Genomic DNA, 16004 nt, shown 5'->3' with positions numbered 1-16004 from the left:
CACCGCCACCTGACCTGGAACCAGAGCCGCCGCCCGCCGCCGGCTGCAGTTCCGCCCTTCCCTGCGCGGCGCTTCTCCCCGGCGGATTCCGGCACCCCACATCTCAATCTCGTCGTGCGCAGCTCGATTGACCAGGGCAGGGATTGAATCCCGGCAATTCCTGCCACGCCGGCGCCGCGCAGCTCGATTGGAGGCTTCGACGCGAGGAACCATCAGCTACTACTGCTCCGCCCCTGCATCCCAGGAGCAGCCTCCTTCCCGCTGGCCCCCAGTAGCAAACTCCTTCCCGCCGTCCCCAGCAGCCTCCTTCCCGCCAGCCCCCAACAGCAGCCACCTTCCCCGCCGGCCGCCTGCAAGCAGAGGTATGCCTCTCCCTCTCGCACTCTCCTGTATCCCCTTCCTCTGTCTAGACTGTTATATAAAAGTCTTGTGTGGCTGTGCCGCTGTGGCTGTATCTGTCCTGCGCCTACATGTGGCTGGCTTGCATATAAAACAGAGCACATGTTGTCTGCTTGCTTAGTGGCCATGTTGTCTACTTGTGCTTTGGCTTTTGTATATACTTGCTTAGTGGATTTTGTATATCCTAAAGTCTAGGCTAGGAAGTTTGTAAGGCGTCGCCTCACCTCGCACCTTAACCGCCTAGGCGGCTGAGCGGTGGTCTGTCGCCTCGCCTCGCCTTACCGCTTTAAAAACCATGATCAAGAGACTTCAGTAAACTCTTGAGCGAGGTATCAACCTGTACATTTCATATAGATACATTATTATAGCACTTAAATGAAAGGTTTAATGATGAAGAGCAGATTCCACAGATGAAATTATACACCACAAAGAGTGCACATTCATAATGGACTAGGCAAACAGAACATTGGAATTTGAATGGCATGCTAACCAGAAAGCACCGGTTCCAGTGGCCGGGATGAGTCACCGCCGCCGCCTCCAACGCACAGAAATAACGCCGGACGGTGGCCAGCCAGGGCCGACGGCGAACGCAGCCAGCAAGGGCCTGCACTGCAGGAGGCGGCATTTGCGGTGGCGCGCGCAGCAAGGGCCGGTGCCCCCCGGCCAACAGCGGGGACTAGAGACTGCAGCCGGCAAGGGGAGGTCGTGTGTACGGAGAGGATGAGGCGGCGATGGCTGCACAGGATTCTCGGGAGGGGAAAATGAGTGGCACGGAGGACGCCCAATGCCGGCGGGAAGGGGGAGGACGCGGTCGTTGGTCAGGGCAGCGCCACGAACGGCGCACGAGGTGAGGCGCCACGCGCGGTTACCGGATAGGGCCAGCGTCGCCAACGGCCCCGCGCGTGGCAAGGGCCACCTATTCATCGCGCGCGCGAGGCGCGGCCAACGCGTCGCAGAAGAGGAAGCGCAGTCGCTGCAGGTGGGACCGCGACTGTTTTTCTTCTCCGGCGAGATCCGACGACCGAAGGCGGAGGCGGTCGGAGGCGGCGGCGGAGGCGGCCAGAGGTGGCCGGAGGCAGAGGCGGCCGGAGGCTGAGACGGAGACGGAGGCCGCTAGACAGAGGCGGAGGTGGCCGGAGACGGAGACGGAGGCCACAAGGCGGAGGCGCAGCGGAGGCACAGACGGAAGCGGAGGCGGAGGCGGAGGCGACCGGAGATGGAGGCGGCCGGAGGCACACGGGGGGCCGGCATCTACGAGTGGATCGATTCCACTCGCGCGCGGGGTGAATAGAACCCCCCCCCCCGACGATGATGCCCGACCACGCAGTCACAGGGGCGGGGAGGAGGCTGAGGCCGGTCAAGGGTGCCACCACGAATGGCGCCCGATGAGGGCCGACGGCCTGAAGGGAGGAGGAGGGGGCATGATCGGCGGCCCGGCGCTCGTTAGATCCACGACGGATGGGAGCGGCGGGCGGGCGGCAGCGGTGCCGGCAGCCTGGAATGAACGAGAGCAGATGGATTGATGGGCTAAATTGCAAAAAATAAAAATTCTTACAATTTATATTAAACTAATAATGACAATCATAACCCTTCTAATGGACGGTTGGATCTTTCCTATACTACATACTACCAAATGGCAGTATCGTGCATCATAAAAGAGCTCGTGTAACCGTGCCAAGTGACACGATGGTCATCAGCTCGTGTGCTACAACTACCGGTGATTGGATCGGATGAAGGGCCTTATTTGGTTAGGGGTGAAAAAGTTTTCATGAAAACTCTTTGTCCCTTTGACCACTAATTTGAAGTATTAAATAAAGTCTAATTACAAAATAACCTCCACAATCATGGTACTGTAGCATATGCTATAGCTAATAAGACCTTTGAACGCATGATTAGAAGATGATTACTGTAGCATCACTGTAGCCAATCATAGTGGAACTTGGCTCATTAGATTCGTCTTGAAAAGTTACACCTATCTGTGAAAAGATTTCACAAATAAATTTTATTTAGTACTCCATGCATATATTCGTCTTTTTGTGAAAAAAAATTTGAGGGTGGAAACCAAACAGGGCCAAGTTGTTGTGATCGAGATCTCAGAGCGAACTCTCTTCAGCAACCAGCAGCTAGCACCGCCAAGAGCTGAGCAGCAGCCAGCAGCAGTGCAGCACGGTGAGATTGGATGCGACTCTGTGTCAAGGGTTACCTCGGACTGCCCGCTGCTTCCCGTCTCCAGTCAGCTCAGCTCTAGGACCGCGTCTAACATTCAGACTTTCAGTAATATGCCCTCACAGTCACAGCAAGGGAGGTGAGAAAGGAGTCAAAATTGCATCATGCCAGATGCAGTAATTGAAAAAGCTAGCATCGCCACTTGTGGTCTTCACGTCTTGTGCTGGGCACAAAATCAAAGAGAGTCGCAGCAAGTGAGATTAGATGGCAAATCGACAAATGAACTTGGAAGAAGGGGCACAAATGAAGGTGATTGTGCTGTTGTGGCATTGGTGGAAAGAGAGGAACAGGATTCGAGAAGGGGAAAAAAGAAGAGGGACGGATGATTTGGTGTATGTGATTGAGAAGAACGCAATGGAATTCCAGCAGCTGAAATGTGTAGAGGTGGTTACACCTACAAGGACAGAGCAACATTGGCGCAAACCAGTTGAGGGCGTTGTCAAAATTAATTCGGATGGGTCATTCATGGCTGGGACTGGAGCAGGCGGCTGGGCATATGTGATCAGGGATGAAGAAGGAGCGGTGCTTTTTGCTGGAGCTGGGAACCTCACGAGGCAAAACTGAAGCCATCCAAGCCGAAGTACATGTGTGACAGACTCGTCGAGTTAAAATGTTTAATTAAGCATAACCGCCATCAGTTGGCACATTAGTTTAATTAAGTGTACATGCTGTTTTCAACCCACAGGCCGATCGAAACACACCAGAAGTCTCGCACGAAAGCGAGCGCAGAAGATACCAGTATGATACAATATTACAAAAATAGCAAATTATATTAAGACTTTTACAAAACAGCTTAAAATTTAAAATTTACAAATGGAAAGATAGCAGCGGAAAAGAATCTAACATACAGAGCATTTTTACTAGAGAATAAATAAAACAAATTAAATAAATCGAGAACTACCGAAACGTGAAGAAAAGGCGTCACATCAAGCACACTGATATGACACCTAGTTAGTTCCTAAACCTGAAATAGGGTAAACAACAAACCCTGAGCAACTAATACTCAGCAAGACTTACCCGACCAGCGGGTATAACTTAGCCCACAAATCTAGACATGTAAAGCTTTTGGCTGGTGGTTATCTTGCAGAAAACAGCGACTAAAGTAAATCCTCACTTTCCTTATTTTAGCCTAAGTTCTATATAAATTAACATAGTCTAATATTTGCATAACCAAATCTAGAGCAAACATAGTGGAGCAATAAATACTAAATCATATGCTCATCAACATAGGTATAACCATTATTCCATCACAACACTACGCTGCGACGCAGTGACCAAGATGCTCATATCCGAGAGCGACTGATGGCGAATCGATTCGATTTAACCTTGCAAGGTGGACCTAACCAACACGGCACGCGTATGCCCCGTCGGACCACACGCACCAACCATTCCCCTCCCCGCCTCGAACTACAGAACCACCCCACCTTCATATAGTCAGCCAAGCTCAATGTGAGACCACCAAAAGTAAACATATGCATCCCGTTTCTCCGCGACTACTCGACTCGCCCTACGGGGTGGTGATGCAGTTCTGTACTTTCGAAGCGAGGCAGTACTAGGCTTACCGGTTTCGACTACCTCCTACTCCCGGCATGCGGTTAGTACAGTTCAAACATGATCAGCAGGGCCAACAACGGCTCGGTCCTTAACCAACACAGGCGGAACTACACTTCTCCCGCCCGGTCTCCGATTCTATTCTTTCTTTGATTCTAAGACTTTCATCCATAATTAGTAACTCATATCTAGAAACATAAAACTATCCTATATCTCGCGAGTAACCAAGAATTACTTGACTTCTACCGAACCCTATCTAGTATAGCATTTCTATCGTCCTATACATACTAGTACAACTCAAGGACACCTAGGGTTCATGCAACTAGGGTTTCAAACAACTCCTAAACGTAATGCATAAATAATAAATACATATATATGTGTCATAAGTTAAATTAATAGGATGTGCACCGGGGTTTGCCTGAGGGTAACACTAAGTCAGTGCTAATATTATTTCCGGCCTTGAGCCCTTCCGACCTTGGGCCGGGTCTTTGGTTGCTTCAGCGGGTCCTTACATCTTCTAGCGATATCCATCGAACACCGTCTTGTGGGTCGACTCCAACACCACATGCTTCACGTCCACACGTGTACCTCTAGCGCACCTAAATGAGGTGCAATAATGCATATGCATGAATATATATGAAATTCCGATTAATGCACATGCATATGACACAAATTAGTGCAGCTAAAATCCCCTACTTACAAAAGAACCATACTAAAAAATGAACTAGTTGGTGGACTGTCCGCTATGCAGCAGCAGATTGTCCTCAACTCAAACTTGCCGATCTACCAGACCTACCCACGTCTCTGGATAAACTTACGACTATACGACGGACGGTCCGCGATCCAGTAGCGGACTGTCCACAGTACACCTCTGCCAACTCGCCAGAACCTACAACATCTCTGGATGAATTTCTAGACTGGCTGGCGGACTGCCCGCGCCTCAGTAGCGGACTGTCCGCAACACACCTACGACAATCCACCAGAGACAACGACGTCTCTGGTCGAATTTCTAATCCTAACGGCGGACAGTCCGGCCCCCCTTGGCGGACCGTCCGCAGTTCACTCTGCTCAACCACCAGAGGCGACAACGTCTCTAGACAAAATCCTAGACTCTACGGCGGACTGTCCGCTATGCAGCAGCGGACCGTCCGCAGCTCAATCCTGCGAACCCCACCAGAGACAACATCGTCTCTGTACAAATTTCAAGTTTCAACGGTGGACCGTCCGCTCTCCTATAGCGGACCGTCCGCAGTTCGGTTCTGCTAAACCACCAGAGACAACATCATCTCTGGACGAAATCTAATCTGACCGGCGGACTGTCCGCACCTCCCAGGCGGACCGTCCTCGATGCATAACTTTTGACCCGCGCCACAGGCGGCAGCAAGTGCGGCGGCGACGGCAGCGGCCGTTCACCGGCGCCGGCGACACACCGCGGAAGGGGAAAAAGATCGGGGAGCACACGGAACTCACCACGAATCCATTCCCGCGATCGGTTCGGGCGGAGGATGACAGGAGAAGCGGATCGACGGTGGAGCAAGGCTTCAAGCGCCTCCAATGGTGACGGGCGTTGGCGGGGGCGATTCCGGCCGTAAGAAACCTGTCTGGGGGTTGGGGAAGGTGGAGGAGGTGCCGGGGAAGGTTCTTGCGCGAGGAATTGAAGTATGGTGGCCGGAGGAGGGAGATCTACGGGAGGAGGCGACGGCGGCGCGAGCGGACGAGCTCCGCTCGTCTCTGGTCGAGGTGGGAATGAGGAAGGAGGAGATGACGACCGGACCCACATCCAGCTAAATATCTAGGCATTACTCTAGCGGACCGTCCGCCGATCCCTAGCGGACCGTCCGCGGTTCTTCCTGGGCGTTACAACATGCCTGCCAGGAGGGTGCAAAAGCAGCTGCGGAGCGCGGTATCGGCAGGGTGATCCTGGTCCTGGAGACGGATTCACTGCAGCTGGTGCAGGCTATGAAGGATGACTCATACAGGCTGTCCTCGGTTGGTGGTGACAATTTTGAGTTGAAGAATTACATCAGAGAAAATTTTATCTCTAGTGTCGTGGCCTTCGTGCATAGATCTTGTAATAAAGTGGCCCATGCTCTTGCCGCATTGGGACGTATGTGTACTCAGGAAGCCGACCTTGCATGGAACGGATGTCCTAGTTGTGTTGTAGACTTGGTGGCTGTCATGCTAATTCGTGGGCGAGCGCTAGCAGGCCTGCTGGCGGTCGATTCCCGACAGGCTGCTTCCTTCCCCAACTTTCTATTTGTAGAAAGTTTTTATTCCCACAAATTTCTATTCTCAGAATATTATAATTTATGTACATAATTCGAACGCATAATTTGTTGCTGATAACTTCTACAGGATAATTTCTTAGCATAACTTTTATGGTGTACATAACTTATACGTATATTTTCTGCATATAATGATAACTTAGAACTTTTTAAACTATAACCTACGGCACATAATTTATAAGCACAACTCATTCTCCTGGCAGCAACTTGTTATACGGCAATTTTGTAACATAACTGTCATGAGATACATAATCTACAGATATAATTTTTGTGACAACTTTTCGCAAAAATGATACTAGGCAATCCATCCATATAATTTAATGATGTATATAGGAAAGGAAAAATATACGTCGTCACACGCACATGCAGCCCAGCGGTCTTCGCGGCAGGCATCCGCGCGCGCGCACCTCTTCCTGTTGGCCGCTGGGACGGTTCCCAACGAGCGCTTGTGGAATCAGGACTGCGACTTGGTGCCCAGCGATATCGCTGAGCAGTTAACGTAATGGAAAGCTTTTTTCCTCGCAAAAAAAATCGACATAAGTAGTAGTATTTAAAAAAATGGACAAAGTAGAGAAAAAAATGTTTAACTGTCAAGAATGGGATTCGAACCCATGCCCTTTCGGACCAATACCTGAAACTGGCGCCTTGGACAAACTCGGCCATCTTGACTTTATGCTTTGAAATTACATTTTCTTGTGAAAATTTATTAATAGAACCCATGTGGCTCGGTAGTCTGTTTTTTTTTTTTAGAAATAGCTCGGTAGTCTGCTGAAAGACTTCCGGCAAGCGGAATGCGAAAACGGCCCAGACCATCAGCCCGCCAGCACATGGACCAGGCGAAGGAAGTGGACCGCCCGGTCCGCCACTCACCTTGTCTTGCTCTTCCTGACCCTCTCCGTTGAATCTCCACTCTCCAGCATCCTTTTTTCAAAAAAAAAAAAAAAAGAGAAGGGAATCTCCAATATCAGCCAACGCACAGTGAATGCTTTCTCTTCCTCGTCACGGGGATACTAGTAGTAATCAAGTTTCTTCTTTGTTGTATCATCAAGCGTTTATTCAAGATTGTCATATTTTCATTGCATATTCTCTCAAAAAAAAATCATTGCATAATGCTGATTTATGCATGCGAGATTTTGCGTTTTCTTGTGTTTAATTGTCCCGTCATTTGCTCTGTATCGTTAACCGTACGTGAATCAGTGGTGCCATAAATGGGTTACATTTTTTTCCTAAAAAAAAGGCACTTCCAATTCGAGCGGCTGTATTATTGCATCATCACCACTTTCCCTTTCATTTCACCAAAGCTCCTCTAGTCTAGTTGGTTAGAGGAGCTGAGGTGGCCTTCACGGGTATGGGCCAAGGTTCGGGGATTTTTTCGCGGCCGGGAAAAGCCATGTTACTTCCTCTTAGTAAAAAACGGTGGGGTCCGTTCACTCCTCCGGCCGCGTTTTTTTTCCTTTCATTTCGTTTGTTACACCTTGAGAGTCCAATCTCCATGACTCATCCGTCAGGCATCAACTCAGGATTCCAGCAGCCTTGTACGAGTCAATGGTGTCCCTGAGAGTCTCCTCCGCCGTCCTGAACTTCCACCCCAGCGCCTGCAGCCGCTTGGAGCTGACCCCCTTCTCGTCTTCCACCTGAACAAACCTGCGATGCCATCCAAGCTAGTGAGCGACTGATCAAGTGTTCTTACAACTTGATCTGCAATTCATGGTGTCTGGTGAGAGATAGCTAGTCCAGGTTCTCACTCCCTGGGGTAGTCCAGCAGCTGCTTCAGGTCCGGGTGCAGGCTCCGGACGAGGCCGACCATTTCGGACACCTTCATCGCGTGCGCGCTGCAGATGAGCCGCCGGCCGGACGCCGCCCCCGGGGTCTCGAGCGCCAGGACGAGCGCCGCCGCGACGTCGCGCACGTCCACCATGTTCCTCATCTTCTCGTCGGTGTTTTCGCCTGCACACGTACATACTCATCAGCTCTGAATCTTGATCAGGCATGGTAGCTAGTGGATCGAGCAACCTGTCAGGTAACTGACGAGGCGCATGCTGGTGGTGTTCACCGTGGGCTGCAGCAGCGGCCCCAGCACCCAGGGAGGGCACACGGTGACCACGTCCGTCGTCGTCGTCGTCGTCGTCCCGGCCTTCTCGCCGTATGCCAGAGCCTCGCATTCGGCCAGCGTCTCGGAGAGGCAGTACCAGTTCTGACAGAAACGGTGACGAGCTCAGCTCCCGGACCCGGAGTCAGAAGCGAGTCAAGATTGACTGATTGAGACGTTCGTGCAGTTGAGCAGCTAGCGATTTTTTGCAGCCGCAAAAGATTTTTGGATCGGATGTCAATTAAGGTTCTGACTACCGCCGCACCTCGGTGGCTCTGCAGTAGTCCTCGTCGGACCAGCAGTCTTCGTCGACGACGGCGCCATCGGGGATCCTGGGGTTCACGATCACCGCGCCGACCGACGACACCACCACGACGCGGCGGGCGCCGGCCGCGTGGCTGGCCCTGAGCACGTTCCGCGTGCCGGTCACCGCCGGCGCCAGGATCTCCGCCTGCACGCGCATGGATCAGAGGCCGGCGAATCTGTGATCGTATTTGATGAATTACAAGCTCCGGCATACATCGGGATTCGGCGGGTTGACGGCCGGGAAGGGGCTGGCGACGTGGAAGACGCCCTCGCAGCCGGCGACGGCGGCCGCCACGCTGCCGTAGTCCAGCAGGTCGGCCTTGAACAGCCGCAGCCGCTCCCCGGCGCCGCCCAGCGCCATCAGGTGCGCGTTCTTGGGATCACCTGCGGCAGACGACATCGCTAATTGTTTTGGCCGGATTTACTGCAGCGGATCGACGCTCTGAATCGATCGTGAGGGGGACCCAAATGTTCTGGTGTCCTATGGTGGACGTACCCACCGTCATCGACGATTCATATAGATGCGAAGAGATTCGTGCCAGTCCTAATCGCGGGTGGAGAAGGTACCGTCTTTATGGTGATGTGGAGCTAAAAAGTCAATAGTTACGCAGCTGACCACAGCCCCGTTCACACATAGCAGCTATTGTGGTAACTTGTAGAAGGGGAAAGGTTGACGGCCGGAAGTGATTTTCTGAACGCGGTAGTGGAGTAGTCTCAGATCACAGATCAGATCAGGAGCTTACTCGGGTCGCGAACAGTGCCATGCACGAGGTAGTCGCCCCTGAAGAGCAGGAGCTGCACGAGCCACGACGCGATGAAGCCGCCGGCGCCCGTCACGCACACCGTCTTCGTCGTCATCTTCCCCGCGCCGCCGCCGTCCATGGCCTCCTCGATCTCTATCTGCTATCTCCTCCTCGCCGGCGTACGCGCGCGCCGCCTCCAGCTATATGACAGCGCGCCGGTGGGTGCGGCTGCCGTGCGTGCCGCCGCACGTGGCCCAGTGGCCCCTGACAAGTGGAGCGTGGTTCCAGTGCAGAGCCAGACACGCCTCGCCGCCAGTCGCCACTCGTGCGCGCGGCATGGACGCCGTGTGGCCGTTGGCGTCGAAACAAAACTCTGACGCCGCCGCCTCCCATGCTCAGCCCAAGGTAGGCCCATGCAACGGCCCGATCAACCCATCTTCTCAAATCTCAAAAAAAAAAAAAAGAATGCATCTTCTCTCCCTGACAAGTGACAACAATCACCTCCTCGTCATGGCCTTATCTCCAATGATTTCGTCACGCTGTGTAGCATGGACCATGGGGCTCCCCCGATGGTTGCGTACGAGACCTGCTTGAGCAGGAATGTAATCACAATCTTTGATGAATGAAGCTACCCATTACTCAAAAAAAGATGGTTGCTAGCAGTGGCGGAGCCAGGAATCACGGCAGGAGGGGCTGCTTCCACTTCTTTCTCCTCTAGCCCCTCCCCTCCTTCTTCTTCCTTCTCAAATTTGTAGGAGGGGCTTAGGGGAGCTTCATGGAGATTACAGCGGCAGGGGGGCTTGAGCCCCTCCCGCCCCACCGCTGCCTCCGCCGCTGGTTGCCAGGCATCATCCAGCATGTAGGGATAAAAATGTGAATATGAATATCCGAAATATCTTATACCCATATTTGTTTAAATATCAATATGGATACCCGTATTCATATTCGAATATTTATGATAGTAAAGCGGCTATATTAGGATCTTATTTCTTTTATTAATTTTCTCTATCCGATTTCACATCCGTATTCGACAATATCGATATTATCCATATCCATTTTCTTTGAAACTATTTAAAAAATTATATTCATTTCCCATAACCAATGTTATTAATTTCTATAATAAAGATATAAGAAAATTAAATTTACTTTTAAATATTCTTGCCTTATATATTTATTGTTGAAATTACTTTAAGAATTTTGTATTTATATATTAATAACAATGATTATATATTTTTGAAATATAATTTTCTTTCTAATTTTATTTATATATATATATTTATTAAAGTATTTGTTGATAAATAAGCTATTTTTCACTAGGTATCTTTATTAAGTTGTTATACTTTAGTTTGTACATGTAGAATTTTGTATTTTAAAACTACCAATAAAAAATAGCTAAACACTATATTATATATCGAGTAATATCCCATTTCGAATCTGAAGTATCTGTTTTGCATTGGTATTTGAGAATATCCGAACTGTATTCGTATTCGATTTAAAATGTGATAAAAGATGCAATCCGAATCCAATTCCATGCGAATTCGATCTGCTTCTATCCTTACCAGCATGGACCATGGTAGAAACTTCCAGCTTTGACAAAGAAGTATTGATATCTTTTTCGTTACACGAGTACTGATACCTCTGTAAAGGAGATAAGCACTTAACGGGTTGGGATTACACAAGTCTGTGCCTATAAATCTATATAGTATAAAATGAATACACGCCATACCTTAATAGATAACAATCCATCAAGTATCGGGTTTCAGGTATCATTGCCATTCCTAGTCGAGGTGCCGTCTGCCGAAACGAAAGCCCCCTCCAGTCATGCGAAGGGACAGTGGGCCTTGAATTTCTACATATGGGCCTGCCACATATTTGATTTAATTTTGGAAGGAAAAAGTCTTTTTTTACCTTCCTAAATCTATAACTCAGGCATATATGATACCACAAATATGAAACTTTTACTTCAGCTCAAGCATATAATAATTGGCCCGCCATAATAATTGGACCACGGAAAATAAAGATATGAATTAATTAGGTTGGACAATTGGGTTTTTATAATAACTAGCATAGTGCCTGTGTGTTGCTACGGATAATATAAATTTTACACATATCTACATGAGACTAATAATTTTTTTATGAAAAGTCCATGTACAACCCGCGCCGTGACTGCATGAGGATTGATTTGTTCGGGTTCCGATTAGAATTCTGATTAGAATTCCGTTGACGGATCGTGTAATCATTGTTTGCTTTAGAGATAGTAGAGAGTAGAGATATGCACGTGCGTTGCAACGGAAGAAATATAATTCTTATATACCTCTTGCCCAACAAACATGGATAAAATTCAGATGAATACTTGATTTATGGTTCACCTCAATTATTTTTAAAATGGATTTGAAATTGGTGGGCAAAACAGCAAGCTTATTAGTTTTAGCTAAACACAACGGTTAAAATAGTTCACGATCAGAATTCTTAGCAGTAGCATTCGGCTTTGAGCAATATTGGATCGTAAGATCAAACCATAGAATCATACTTGTATAGACATAGTTAGATGAAACAAATATTCTCTATTTCACATCACACTCTCACGCTTATGAACATTGAGACCAAAAATATTATCTAGAAATAAATCCTTTCAATCTGAATCTGATGAGTTGTACAAAGGATTCTCCATGGCGATGGAATTCTTACTCAGAGTGTTACGTCGTATCTCAAGACATGCTTTTTCACGGATTTTCTTTGTATACTTCTGCTCAAATGTCATGTTTGCATATAGCAACCTCTGATGATCACGTATCATCTGCCTTTGCTCTGGTTTTAAATTTGCATAACGCACCCTAGCATTTGCACGCCTTGCTTCAATTTGCTCGGATGTGCGTTGTATTTTATCTTGCACAAATTGCCCTAACCCCATGTGTTTATAGTGTTCTACATCAACAAGTTCATCAGCTAGAACTTTCTTTTGTTGACGAGCTTCACGATGTTTTTTTTAGTAATTCATCCTTTTGCTGGCCAGATAGTTGTGCATACCGATTTTTTTCTTGCTGTCTCTTACGTTCTTTAGGATCCATGAGTAGCTGCTGATCATTAGATGTTGTGGGAACATTAGCAATGCTAATGTTGTCACCGTCTAAAGAAACATGTTATGCATTTAGTTACGTATAGTATCAGATGGTATAAACATTTATAGACAATGAGTAATCAATATTACTTGTGTAGGTGGTGCTGCCTAGTTTCTTCAATTGAGTGTGGTCCTCGGGTCGTTTCGAGCAAGGCATCTGCAAAAAATACAGCTTGTGATAGTCATCAGTGCTATCAATAACAAAATGACATGCATGTTAAAATAAATATCATGACAATATTATCCAGATAATTAATCTAAGGTAGGAATCTTCTCAGCCATGATCTTTTGCTTACAAAATTTGAGGCTGAATTTACTTATAAATCTGAGAAATTTTTGAAGTTTTCAGCTTGTTTGAGAACAAAACTTCTGTGCAAATTGTATAGCACTTTCCTGTCACGCTCTTCTTGCAGCAGAAAACAAATAAACAATTAACGTTTTGCAGCCAAGCAAAGTTGGTTTTCGTGAAGCTGAGTGACATGAGGCCAGGCAACAAACCACACGGCACCCAAACCCAGCAGGCAGCAGCAAACCAAAGCGAACCATCAACCATATCCGTCATCCCGCATGGCCGCCACAGACCAGAACACACACCTAGCATGGCCCCCGCTGGCTCCTCCCCTATTTCCATCCGACGGCCGCTCTGATAGAGGCGGAGTGCCCGATCTTTCGGTGAGTGGGGATAAATTCGACTTGGCGGAAGATGACCCTCACGATCCGACTACGACGAGCGAGCCCGAAGCGCCAATGCAATCGCTGAACCAACTCCCTGTGGTTACCGACCTTGTTGATGCAAGATCAGCCTGATCACGAAGATCGTTTCCTGTCCGCAATCGAAGAACGAACAAGAAAAAGATGCGAGCAATCTGATTATCACTCGAAGGTGGAGTTCTGAATACACGAGGACAGCGCTGATTTGCGCGTATTCAAGAGTAGCTAAAGCTAGATGTAAAACAAAACTCAAGTCTGAAATGAAAGGAAACCTCTCTCTAAATAGAGGGAGAGGGGGTGCAGCCCCTAGGGGAGGTGCGGCCAGGAGATGGGGGCGCCGCCCCTGGCGTCCAGGAAAAGGGGGAGGGCGCAGCCCTAGGCACCCACACAAGGGTCTCTGTTGGGCCAGCTTCTATTCTTCTGTGACTTCATTCTTCAGTAGCATGACGAAGTTCATTTCTCTTGCACAGGCCCAAGTGATTAGCCCAGAAGGTGGCGCCTGGGGTGGAGGTGCATTTGGAGGCGCTGGAGAAGGTGCTGCTAGTGTAGACGTACTCGTGGTGTCCTCATCACGCTCTGCTCTCATCTCCCTCCCCTCCAATCTGGCATCAGCTCCTCTCCCCTATCCCTCCCGGTCCAATGCAGTCGCTGCAGTGAGGCGTCGCCCCGCGCGCCACCGCCCTCGGTGGACACGCATCACAATGAAGCGGATCCTGTGCCGCAGCGACTTCGTTGAAGGCTGCGGCAGCCGGCGAGTTCGTTGAAGGCTTTGTGCTTCGGTGGTGCTACACGACTACCTACAGAGTGAGAGAAAAGATGGAGATCGTGCGAGTTAGTTTGGAAAATAAATTGAGTCGGGTCGAGTTGACAGGTACATCACGACTTGGCAAACATGAAATTCGTCGAAACTCGTAGGAGTAGAATTGTTTATGTATATTCATAGGAACGAGAGTGCGTACGTATTTGTGAGTGTCTATATATGTACATTATTTCTTCTTTTAAAAAAGAATCTCTAAAAAGTCTATTTGTTGACATTCCAACGCATTGTCACACCCCGTTCTTTAAAACCGCACTACCCAGCCTACACATAACACCCTGATTATAGTTTCGTCCTCGCTTTGAGTAAAACTAGCAAGGTGGCCCGTGCAAATAGCACGGGTGGCTAGTTTTTATTTTTATTCTTCCATCTACAATTCCTTAAAATTTATGCATATATATGCATTTATTTTGTTTTATGGTCACGGTATATTTTCTCTATTACATGCTGTTTACGGGCTCAACAAATTTATTATTATAGCCGGCAAGGTAGAATCTCCTTCTTTATGTTCACCATCCTCTATGGTCGTCATCACTCTCTCAAAGTCTCACTTGTATTCACTTTTTTCTACTCATAGTTTTTTTAAACAATCCTATTAAATTATACTTCTCCATGGCCATGCCAATGGTTTTTTAGTTGCTAACATGCTTCCTAGATCGCACACTAACAATTTATTTGGTTGGACCTCATCTCCTCCTAAAATTCCTTTAGTTTTGACTTTAATGGTGAAACCACATTTTTTTCATGGTGGCCCGTGCTAATAGCGCGGGTAGCTAGTTTTTTATTTATTTTTTTTTAAATTTTATCTTAACAGAATAGTCTATTTGGTATTTTATTTACTATACCTCTAGTTCGCTCTCGTTGAATACTACTTGCAGCTTCCTATTGGTTTGTATTAAATCATCGGATTTTAAATTGCTTTATTATATATCACATTTATATATTTATAATGTTTTAACTTGCAAAATCTAAATATAATGATTCAATAATATTAGGTAACTTTGAATATGGACACATATTGTAGCACATAATATTTAAGTTCGATGATTCACAAGATGGGATCAACTTGGATACATGTTTATCTTTTTACAAAGTTTTTATATGTTGGCACTAAATATATTTATATGTATGTGTTAGTGATGTTGAAGCCAACAACTTGTAACTATGTTGAACTTTGATTTGTGCAATATTTTGAATAATATTAAGTGAAAGAAAGTCTAGCCTAGTTGTTAGAGCACCTCAGTAATATCCAGCCGATCTCGATCGGTCATATCCTTTTTTTATTCTGAAATTAGATATTTATTAATTATATTTGATATAGACTTTTTGGATTAATTTTGACTGTCAGATGTTCATTAAATCCAACAGTATATATTCTTTTTTTTAGATTAATGTGTGAATTTATAGACCCTCTCAATGAACATATTTAATATGGACTTTTTGGGCTAGATTTAAACATGGCCTCTTTAGGTTAGTTTAGACTGTTCGATCTTCATGACATATTGTAACATTTCGAATTTTTTCGGAATGTTACAAAGTCAAAAAATGCGAGTTTCAAAATTTTTTGTGTTGGTGCTGTAAATAATTCATTTAAGTAGGAATTCTACCTCTCTAAATTCCTAGTAAATTAAAACTTTGATTTGAATTAAGGAATTATTTTGTTAGTGTGAAAATATTTGGAGTTAATTGGATTTACTTGGCTCTACCTTGTTTAATTCGAATCCGATTTGGATTTATTTTATCGTGTGAAATCGAGTGG

General features: G+C 47.2%; 1 protein-coding gene and 1 non-coding gene across 2 annotated transcripts; both read right to left on the bottom strand.

Annotated features, from left to right (window-relative positions):
- Positions 1-7049: 7049 nt before the first annotated feature.
- TRNAL-CAG lies at positions 7050-7130 on the bottom strand. The gene has a single exon. It is a non-coding gene; the product is annotated as a tRNA-Leu (tRNA).
- Positions 7131-7972: 842 nt separating this feature from the next.
- On the bottom strand, positions 7973-9714 carry LOC120705213 (cinnamoyl-CoA reductase 1-like). Its single transcript, XM_039989684.1, has 6 exons — positions 9600-9714; positions 9071-9240; positions 8816-9001; positions 8475-8655; positions 8207-8408; positions 7973-8105 (listed from the first exon to the last, which is right to left on the bottom strand). Exons 1-6 carry the CDS (start codon positions 9712-9714, stop codon positions 7973-7975), a joined length of 987 nt encoding a protein of 328 aa, XP_039845618.1.
- Between the last annotated feature and the right edge of the window lie 6290 nt (positions 9715-16004).

This window comes from Panicum virgatum, chromosome 4K (assembly GCF_016808335.1).
Source record: "Panicum virgatum strain AP13 chromosome 4K, P.virgatum_v5, whole genome shotgun sequence".
Lineage (NCBI taxonomy): Eukaryota > Viridiplantae > Streptophyta > Magnoliopsida > Poales > Poaceae > Panicum > Panicum virgatum.
This window is presented reverse-complemented; position numbering and strand designations above follow the sequence as displayed.